Below are 11438 nucleotides of genomic sequence, written 5' to 3'. Positions count from 1 at the left end.
CCTTATCCTACTATGAATATTACAATTCACTAGTATGTAAATTATTGTTCACAGACCTGTATAAAGTAATGAATATATATGCTGAACTGTGATGCCATCTGGTGTCCACACATGGTTGTAAATGACATGTTTGACAATTATGCTAATTTTAAATACATTTTTGTCAATCCTTATCATTCACCCAAAAAGATGACACCTTCTGTTAAGTGAACAGAACATCTTTTTGAATAATTCCACATTCTCCCAGGAGCACTCTACGAGACCCAGATTAATTACATTTTACAAATTCACCAGTTTTCTCTCTTGCAACTTCCCAAAATCCTATTGTCCAATCAATCCAATTTCTGTACAGTTTATCGTTTTTGGAAATAATTCCATTTTCCATGCGAAAATTCCCAAATCAATACACATTTTCTAAATTCCCAATTTCTCCAGATTCAAACCATTCCAACAACCTCCCGCCCAAATAAATAAATATACTTTTTGATGTATTCCACATAGTCCCCGAGAAGTTGAAAACATTCCTACATTTATGTAAACATTTACTAATTCACAATTTCAAAACTGATACAAACCGTCCTAACTTCCATAAATTACAATTTTGGGTAAATAATTTCACATTTTCCATGATATAATTCCCAAATGGGGAAAAAATTAAAAAAAATTCAAATTTTTTTTTTACCATTTGTAATCATCCTTTTAAAAAAACATTGAGGAATTCAATAGCTGCCATTAAAAATTTACCAAATTACATTACATTACACATTTCACAACTGAGTCAAACCAGCTTAATGACCCACATTTATACTTTTTAAGAGTACCAATAGTAATTCCCACATGGACATGAATCACAATTTCAAGAGATTCATACCGTTCTAACTTTAAAATATTCAACTACTAATACGCCACTTTATAATTATTATTATTAGTACTGTTATTATTTTTCCATTTTCAAATTCAATTTCCCATGATAACATTTCAAAATAATGGAGACAGCTCTTAGGCATCCACACGCAATTTCTACAGAATTTCTAGTTGGGGTGGTGATTTTGTCAGGTCAAAGTGTAACAATTTCTTTGGCTCACGCGGCAGAGGAAAACTTTTTTTAATGAGCAATTCGATTTTTAAAAGGCTTAATTTATTGCGGCGTATTACATAGTTCACACCAGACTTGTCAAACATTTACAAAAATATTTCCTGGCCACCTATTTCTGGAACATGAAACTAAATAAATAGATTGTAGAGAAAATACATTGTGGAGTGACAGCGACCATAAAGGATTTGCACCCCGATACATCAGAAAAAAAAAAAAAGAAAGAAAGAAAAACATACAGTATCAATAAAGGATACGGATTACATGTATTCCTGAATTAAAAAATCACCAAATAAGCAATTGACGTGGCGCATGTTGAGTAACACATTTAAAAAAAAGAAAAATCAATTCAAAATAAAAGGTTGTGAGGAAATAACTGTGCATCTTCAAGTTCAATAACATCCTTGTCGTCTTCAAACTACACCTACCATAATGCCTTGAAGCTAGACGGGCTGCAGTGGAGGAGACTCTGGGCTTACCGACAATCTCTTACAGCGACTACAAAATACAGTATGTACACTCAAAAGAGTCCTTCAGCGACACTCTCACAGTCCAGCATCGGGCTTGATGAAGAGGGCGGAGAGGGCAAACGCCAGGAAGACGATTCCGCCGATGATTGTGACTGAAAGGTGAGAAGAGCAGTGACAATTGTATCCTGAACCTCAGAACTGTGAGGCAGACGTGCTAACAACTCGGTCACTGTGTTGCTGTTATATTCAATTCAATTCAATTCCCATGCGAGTGGTCGCACCTGTTCTGACGGATATTTTCTGGGCAATCATCCGGCCTCCAATCACAGCCAGGCCCGTACACAAGCAGTGTCCCAGCGTGCCGCCCACAGCCACACCAAACGGATCCTGGTTTGGTTGGAAAGTAGAAATAATATGCATTTTTCACAATTTAAAACAGTTTCAAGTGTCTACATAATAGGTCTGTGACATGCTTTTGTCAAAATATCACAATAATTACAGGATGCTTTTCACCTTTTTTAACCTTGCTGAAATGACCCTGTTTTAAGGGGGTGGTCATGTCTCATGCAAATGAGCCAATGCCTACCACGTGTTTTTTTTTTCCCTCCTCATTACCATGACTAGAGAGGACAGCGTGTGAAGTAAAACGTACCCGCCTATGAATTAATCCATTCCAGCTCCTCAAAAAACCCACAATTTTGTCGTAAAAAGAATAGCACTGTATTGTATAAAAACAAAATTATGTAAAGAAATTTTTTTTTTTATGAAGTCTAATTACTGTACTTAGTGTAGTATTTGTGTGTTGGATGTGTGCCTTTAAGGGGCGTAGCTTGGTGAGTGATGTAAGGAGCGGGCATCGGGTTGGTCGGTTAGTTTACGGGTGAGAGCGAGTTGTGGCCCATAGCAGTTTCCCGTGAATGTTCTCATTTTTTTTCGTTTGTGTGTTTGACTGTCCTGTTTCAATAATCGATTGATAGTGCATCGAAGATTGTGGCTCCCCGTACCCACATGGGAGGGCATTTTAGTACATTAATTGCTCCATTTGTTCCCCCCACTAAACCTGAGCAGTGAAAAAAATACAAATAATTTTTAAAAATCAAAATCAACCAAGCGATGGTTCGTAACTCGAAATACTGTTAAGCTGGGGCACTCATAAGTCAAGGTATCTCTGTATGCGAAGCCAAAGCTGGTAACTTTGCTCAGCTTTTTGGCTTTGACATGACAGTGTTTCCGTTTTGCCCGGCCGTTGCTTGAAAGTGGCGGCTCTGCCACTTCATGGGGGGGGGAGAAACTGTGCGGGGGCAGTGTTATGTAACTTTGCCATACAATGACATCAAAATCCAATATTAAGAATATTAAGGGTTCGCTCACAAAAGATTGACTTGTGTAATTTCACACTTAATGGGTGGGCAGGCACTCCAATGACCCGACTACTTGTATACAAGCCATTAAAAAGTGTTGTGCTCTGTGTCACATGACGCACCTCGCGGGCAGCCAGGATGATGGTGGTGAGCTGGGAGCGGTCTCCCCACTCTGCGAGGAAGGTGAGGGTGAGCGCTTGGATGAAGATGGGCGAGATGACGCTGTGCCACCTGGACGACGACGGTGGCGATAACGAGCCAGATCCCGCCTCCACGTCTGGCGCGCCGTTGCTCATTTTGGAACGTTGTAACTAAGCAGATTTAAAAAGAGAGAGAGTTTCACTGTAATGTACAATGTTCCCCCGTTTATTCGCAGAGTCACCTGTTCGCAATGTTTGGGTGGGACCGATTCTTGAATAGTCACTGAACAACTCACCGATTCGCTGTTTTTGTGCTAAGCCCAAAGCACTTAGAAATATAATTATTGCTGTGGAACCTAGTTGGTGCCAAGAAACTACGTTGAAGTGAGTTGAGAAGCTTCATTTCGACAAAAGTAGTGCTTTTTAACCATCTTGTGCCCCCTTGGTGCCAAGGAACCATGTTGAAATGAGTTGAGGAGCTTGATTTACACAAAGGTAGTTCTTTGCCTCCCTGCTCAAGCTACTGCCCCCGCGACCCGACCTCAGATAAGCGGTAGAAGATGGATGGATGGATAGTTCTTTGCCATCAAGGAAGTATGGTCAAGTGAGTCGAGAACCTTCATTCAGATACAAATATGGCTTTGCTGCCATTTTGTTGCCTAGGAACTATGTTGGAGTTGAGAAGCTTAATTTAGACAAGTATTGCTTTGTGCCAAGGAACTGTGTCGAGGTGAGTTGACGTGATTCATTTAGACATAAGCAGTGCTTTGTCACCATCTTGTGATATTTTGATGCCAAGGAACTATGTTCAGGTGAGTTGAGGCACTTTTTTCAGAAGTTTTGCTTTGCTGCCAAGGAACTATGTTGACGTGAGTGAGAAGCTTCATTAAGACAAAACCAGTAGTTTGCCATCAGTTGAAGAACTTCAATTAGAAAGATCTGCACAAAAGTTGAATATAAATTGTTTCGTTATTGCAAAAACTTGCTAACTAAAAACACTTGACATCATGCCAGGTGATGCAGTTCCACACCAGTTCCATAAGTGGCGGAAATGTGCATAACAAAATGGATGCCAACAGTCAAAAACATCCACCTAGTTTGTCCGTGAACACTCATTCATCCAGGTAATTTCATCCTCAGGACATTGAATCAATTGCAACCGGACTGCTGTGTTTGTCTTAAAAAGGCATTTTGCCTCTCATCTGAGCAAGCTTCATCAGTTCATGCAACAAAAGCTTAGTTAGGACGCATTAGCCAGTGTTTGTGTGGAAAACTCAACCATTTATGCTCCAACTTAGAGAGAGCATAAACAGAAGAGTCCAGTTGCAATCGATTCAATGCCCTGAGAATCCAACTAGTTTCAACAGAGCTGATGGATCACTGCCCCACTTGGGCAAATGCAAGGACACTATAGCATCCAAAAGACACCTAGTACAAGTTCAGACAAACACATTTGAAGAGGGAATTCAACACTATCTGGATCGAAGAGTCCGACCGACGACAACCACAGCCCTTCACAAAATCATTTACCTGTGGAAGAATCTGTAAATCAACGATTGGACTCTATTCACATCTAGATAGTCATGAGAGAGGAGGACATCACTGTCGTACCGACTAGTCATGAGAGAGGAGGACATCACTGTCGTACCGACAGTCTACCTTAGTTTTAGTTAGCCCTGCGATTGGCTGCTAACTAGGCCAGGGTGGATCCCACCTCTCGCCCAAAGTCAGCTGGGATATGCTGCAGCTCACTCGTGACTGTAATGAGGACTGTAGAAAATGGATGGATGGATTCATATCTGAGACATTTTTTTACTTCTACTTTTGTGCCTCACCTTTAATTTAAAACCATGGTTTTATTGTTGGGATGTATACAATTATATTTCCTTCGGTTAAAAAAAATAAAATAAAACCGCAGCCTTTGGACTCTAATCTTACCTCTTCGTCCTTCTTTTTGATCTCAGCCTGCACCTCCTCCAGCTCCTCCTGGCCCTCATCGGGACTCATCTTCAGGCCCTCGCGCAGCATGCGCAAGCCGAAGATGGCAAAAAGGCCGGTGGATACATAGTAGGTGTAGAGTCTGGGGATGATAGTGGTGGCGTAGCCGAACAGCACTGTGGAGCGAGGGGTGCAAGAGGAATCAAAAGTCGATGACATAATCATACAGCTATGTTAATCCAATGTGAAGTTACACAAAACCAGTTCAAGCATCACAGGACAAAGTCCTGTATGCATGCATTTTGCTTTTTCTTTGAATGTTTTTTTTGGCGACAATTCCAAGACGAACTGTTGCAATTTGTGTTGCATAATTTAACTACTGAATACAGTCGTTTTCACATGTAACGTGTGTTAATGTTTATGTACATGCTAGATGCATGGTGTTGACGCTTTATGGTTACGGTTCACTGTACAGTGGGTACGGAAAGTTTACAGACCCCCTTATATTTTTCACTCTGTTATATTGCAGCCATTTGTTAAAATCATTTAAGTTCATTTTTTTCTCATTAATGTACACATAGCACCCCATATTGACAGAAAAAAAAACGAATTGTTGAATTTTTTGCTGATTTATTAAAAAAATAAAAACTGAAATATCACACAGCCATAAGTATTCAGATTCTTTGATGTGACACTCATATTGAACTCGGATGCCGTCCATTTCTTATGATCATCCTTAAAATGGTCCGGCCAAACTGAGCAATTGGGGGAGAAGAGGTAAAGAAGAACCCAAAGATCACTGTGGCTGAGCTCCAGAGATGCAGTCGGGAGATGGGAGATGGGAGAAAGTCGTAGAAAGTCAACCGTCACTGCAGCCCTCCACCAGTCGGGGCTTTATGGGAGAGTGGCCCGACAGAAGCCTCTCCTCAGTGCAGACACATGAAAGCCTCCATGGAGTTTGCTAAAAAAACACCTGAAGGACTCCAAGATGGTGAGAAATAAGATTCTCTGGTCTGATGAGACCAACATAGAAATTGTTGGCCTTAATCCTAAGTGGCATGTGTGGAGAAAACCAGGAACTGCTCATCACCTGTCCAATACAGTCCCACCAGTGAAGCATGGTGGTGGCAGCATCATGCTGTGGGGGTGTTTTTCAGTTGCAGGGACAGGGAGATTGGTTGCAATCGAAGAAAAGACGAATACGACCAAGTACAGTGATATCCTGGATGAAAACCTTCTCAGAAGCTCAGACTGGGCCGAAGGTTCACCTTTAAAAAAAGACAATGAGCCTAAACACACAGCTAAAATACCAAAGGAGTGGCTTCAGAACAACTCCGTAACGGTTTTTGAATGGCCCAGCCAGAACCCTGACTTAAACCCAATTGAGCATCTCTGGAAAGACCTGAAAATGGCTGCCCACCAACGTTCACCATCCATCCTGACAGAACTGGAAAGGATCTGCAAGGAGGAGTGGCAGATGATCCCCAAATCCAGGTGTGAAAAACTTGTTGCATCAGTCCCAAAAAATACTCATGGCTGTATTAGCTCAAAAGGGTGCTTCTACTAAATATTGAGCAAAGGGTCTGAATACTTATGGCTGTGTGATATTTCAGTTTTTCTTTTCTAATAGAGCTGCAAAAATTTCAACAATTCAGTTTTTTCCTGTCAATATGGGGTGCTCTGTGTGCATTAATGAGGAAAAAAATTTACTTAAATGATTTTAACAAATGGCTGCAATATAAAAAAAGGGTGAAAAATTTAAGGGGGTCTGAATACTTTTGTACCCACTGTATATGGTTTTCACACTCATTACAGCCCTCTTGAGGCAAACTATAACTACGATGTGGCCGACGCCGAAAATGAGCTTGACACCCCTGTGTTAGAGCTTCCACTATATCACTCACCTGACAAGCATGTCATGAGCCCCAGGGCCAGCATGGCGCCGGCCAGCACGGTGAGCCGGTTGTACCGCATGGCCATGATGGCAGCGATGAAGAAGGTTTTGTCGCCCAACTCGGACACGATGATGACAGAGATGGAGGCAACGAAGGCGTGGATGAATCCCAGGTTTCCTTTGCCGGAGTCATCTTCCTTCACCACTAGCAGCAAGGAAGGGGCACTGGGTGCTTTCTGTAAAGATATATCAGCTTTATAATCTTTACAAAGGGAGTTTTATTCATTTAACTCTTGTACAATAATCCCCTCATGATTCATGGGTATTACCCATTTTGGGGGATTGCAGCGACCAAGCCCTGCCATGAATAGTTAAAAACCAACTGAACCATTTGAAACTCATTTTAAAACATAACTCTCAAAAAATAAATGGCTGCTTTGATTTAAAAGAAATGCACCGGAAGTACGCAACAAACACGCGCCATAACTTTGCTAAAAACCTAGGTTAAACTTAGGTTCTCCACGACAGACAAAACTTGTCTCTCACTCGAGCTGCATCACTACACCACTGCTGTACTACGCGTACCGTGCTATTCCCCGTGCAGCTTTGGGCTTGTCTGATCACTGTTTAATTCACTTAATACCAACATACAGGAAACAAACAAATGTGCAAAGACTGTGGTGAAGAAGTGGAGTAATGAAGCTAAAATGGAACTTCAAGACTGTTTTGACTGCAAAGATTGGAGTGTCTTTGAAACTTCAACTGGCAGCTTGGATGAATATACGGACACTATTACATACTACATCAACTTCTATGAAGGCGTGTGTGTGTACCAACCAAGACATTTCACAGTTTCAATAACAAGCCGAACTTCGCCAATGCCGCCAGGCTATAGAGGACACTTAACGAACACGCTCAAGAGAGTAGGGATGATCGTGGACTTCCGGAAACATCCTTCGCCACAGCTGCCCCTCACGCTGTCCAACTTTCCCTGTGTCAACCGTCGAGACCTTTAAATTCCTGGGAATTAAAGTTTCTTGGGACCTGAGATGAGATACCAACACCAACTCTATCCTGAAAAAGGCCCAGCAGCGGATGTATTTCATCCGGTTTCTGAGGAAGCACGGCCGGCCACAGAAGCTGTTGAGGCAGTTCTACACAGCGGTCATTGAATCGGTTCTGTGCTCATCCATCACAATCTGGTTTGATGCTGCCACATAAAAAGACAAAAATCAGACTGCAACGGACAGTCAACGCTGCTGAAAATAATTGCACTACCCTCTCTCGAGGACTTGCACACTGCCAGGACTAAAACAAGGGCACGCAAAATCCTCTTGGACCCTGGTCATCACCTATTCCAGCTCCTTCCCTCAGGTAGGCGCTATCAAACAATGCAAACAAAAAAACAGCAGACATTCCAACAGCTCTTTTCCCTTGCTATTAACTTCTTAAATAGTTCATTTACAATTTCATGGCAACATGCTGCCAATATTGCACATATCTGTCTGGACACTTCTAGATTATTTGTACACTGCACGATTTACCTTCTGTTGTTGATCTGGCCATTCTTGTTTGAGAACTCTGCACCATTTTCACAATCGCCAGTCTACCAGATCATTGCACTATTAGTTACTTTAAACTGCTCTAAATTGCTTGAGGACACTGCATCATTTGCCATCATATCAGTATTGCCACACTGGTGGTACACTTTCATTGCTCATTGACTTTCCACACTCATGCTTTTATGTCCTAAATGTATATTTCATCATAGTAGCGGTTTGCTAGAGTTGCTCCAACTCCTGCAGACAATTTCATTGTGTGGCCAATAAAGCCAATTAGCCATTATCAGAATCAGAATCATCTTTATTTTCAAAGTATGTCCAAAAAACACAAGGAATTTGTCTCCGGTAATTGGAATTGCTCTAGTACGGCAACAGACAGTCAATTGACAGAGAACACTTTTGAGACATAAAGACATTGAGAAAAACAGCCACTGAGCAATAAAGGGTTGCTAGTTATCTGGTAATGCCGGTACATTTTTTTTTTTTTGGACAATTTTGCAAAAAAGATGCAGGGTCCTCTAGCACTTAGAGCAGTTCGAATGACTAATATTGCAATAGTCCGGTGCAATGACCATTGTGCAAAGGGCGCCGAGACTTCAAGCAAGTAGTACGATAATCTGGGACAATGTTGATTGTGCAAAGGTTGCAGATACTCCTCAGTCAGTGTGCAAATGGAGCAGATGCTACTCTGGCATGAGTGGCCAGTATTGGTCAACAACAGATATGCAAATAGTGCAGTGTGGTGTGACTACTACTGTGAGTGCACGAGTAATATATAATTGGCCCGACAGAAATGTGACGACAAACTCAAGACAAAAAGACAAAAAATTGCCACCATGATGCAATGGAATTGTAGGTTAGGCGTTTAAGAAGTTGATTGCAAGAGGGAAGAAGCTGTTGGAATGTCTGCTAGTTCTAGTTCGCATTGATCGGTAGCGCCTACCTGAGGGAAGGAGCTGGAAGAGCTGGTAACCCCTATGGACCGAGCCCTGCCGCGAATAGCTAAAATCTGCGAGTAATTGACGCCATCACCTCCCAAAACGTTTTATAATTGCCTGTAAATGCCACAGGCTGTCAGCAAAGTAGTACTTTTCTATTAGACAGGGCACTGGGCTGTCCAATTAAACCTCCTCCCCTCACAGCAAGATGCCTCAAGACCGTGCCAAAACAATACTTTTATACCAGACAGCGCAAAGCCCAAACAGAGGACAGTCTCCAAAAATGGAACAATGTACTTCCTTGATACCAATTACAGTACCACTGCCATTTAAGATGGGCTTTGATGGCATCTGAGGGAGTTTCAGAAAGGGGGGGATGCTAAGGTTTTTCAGCTTCTAGCTTGGTACATGTTCCACAGGAATAAAACGCGAATAGGTGAATTTGTAAGACGCGAATATGAGGGGAATGGTATATAGAATTGCATTACATTGGGAGAATGATCCTAAGGTTATGTCCGTCGAGTGTGTAAAAATAGCACGGCACGAGCTAGTATGTCAACTTCACATGCAATTAACCCCGTTCATCAAATATGTACTCTTCTAATGATATATTTGTGTGCTACATACACTTGTTCATCTATTGTCGAATGGAAACACTCACTTTACGTGTCTTGGTTTGCTAGCAGAGTCCCCTATGCATGACACGTCTCAGTTAGCATGTAGCTGCTAGCTCGAATGCTAAAGCAGGAAACGTCGCTTAAAAACGAGTTCACTCGCGATAACTTAACATTTGTGATAAGTTACCTCGACGGGAGCCTGTTCCTTGACGGAGTTTGGTTCCTCGGGGATAGCAGCGACTCCGACCAGCAACACGAAGAAGACCGAAGCTGCGAGCGGGAGAAAGAAGCTCCCAGCTGCCCGTCCATCACCTCCACCGACCCTGACAGGCATTCTTGTTCGTATTCTTATGCTTTTTTTAATGGCTTCTTAGCCGCCCTCTCGCTTTACTTTCACCCTTCTGCGAGTCCCTAGAGCCCGCCGGTGGCAGCCAAACAAGCTAACTTCATCTTAACCGTCGGGTCACAAACAGACGGACTGTAGTCGGAGGAAGTTGTCCTCCTCTAACTGCCGCATGGAGGACAAATGGCCGCTATGATTGGTCCGTCTTATTACGAGGCACCATTAAGCAGGCGGGTCTTATTTGGTCGAGAGCTCACTGATTGGATAGTCTCAAACGCAAATCACAAAATACGGAAATGTAAACCCCTGTTAAGCACAATATTCCAGTAGTTTGTGAAGTTCTAAAATAGACAGGAGAGGGACACTTCAATAGGTACACCCATCTATGCGTCTGTTTCTATAGGAAGCGTTCATGATCTAAAGCATACCACACCACGTCCTACTTTGCTACCGACCCATCTATAGGAACATCTAACTATCCAAACCGTACCACATCATGGGTGTCAAAACTCATTTTTGTCATGGGCCACATTGTGTGTACGGTTTTCACCAGAGGGCTGTTATGACTTTGAAACCATATAAATTTATGAAACTATATAAAGTTTCATGGCCTCATCATAGTATTACATATACACAACAAATTGATGGTTAACTACTTTTTAAATCAGAAGTCAAGGGTAAGTTCAAGTTACTGTAAAAAGGGGTTTGGTAACCCCCAAAAAATGCAATAGCTCGTTTAGTAATTTAAATAGGCATCAAGGGGGTATTACATATGACGCTTTGAAATTTGGGTAAAGATTTGAGCAAGAATTATGGAAGTTGAAATAAATGAATTGCTCACATAAAATAGTGTGGCGGCCCGGATGTGGCCCCGGGGCCTTGGGTTTGACACGTGTGATCTAAAGTATACCGCATCATGTGTCAAACATTGAAAGGAACAGCTCATGATCCAAAGCATACCACTATTCACGAATACACACATTTCCCTTGTAAGAGCAATAAAATATTCCAATATCCAAATATTAGGAATGGTTCTCACTTTGACACAATGCAGGCACACTGCCAATCTCTCCTAAAAGTGC

The 11438-nt window shown here is 42.0% G+C and overlaps 1 protein-coding gene across 1 annotated transcript; it reads right to left on the bottom strand.

Moving 5' to 3' along the window:
• Positions 1-1089: 1089 nt before the first annotated feature.
• On the bottom strand, positions 1090-10552 carry tmem165 (transmembrane protein 165). Its single transcript, XM_061780726.1, has 6 exons — positions 10201-10552; positions 6907-7132; positions 5003-5178; positions 3047-3235; positions 1845-1950; positions 1090-1715 (listed from the first exon to the last, which is right to left on the bottom strand). The coding sequence occupies exons 1-6, from the start codon at positions 10345-10347 to the stop codon at positions 1639-1641; spliced, it is 921 nt and encodes a 306-aa protein (XP_061636710.1). The 5' UTR covers positions 10348-10552; the 3' UTR covers positions 1090-1638.
• Positions 10553-11438: the final 886 nt, after the last annotated feature.

The sequence above is a fragment of the Phyllopteryx taeniolatus genome, chromosome 7, assembly GCF_024500385.1.
Source record: "Phyllopteryx taeniolatus isolate TA_2022b chromosome 7, UOR_Ptae_1.2, whole genome shotgun sequence".
In the NCBI taxonomy this organism is placed as follows: domain Eukaryota; kingdom Metazoa; phylum Chordata; class Actinopteri; order Syngnathiformes; family Syngnathidae; genus Phyllopteryx; species Phyllopteryx taeniolatus.
Note: the sequence above shows the minus strand (reverse complement) of the source record. Positions and strands in the feature narration are given on the sequence as shown.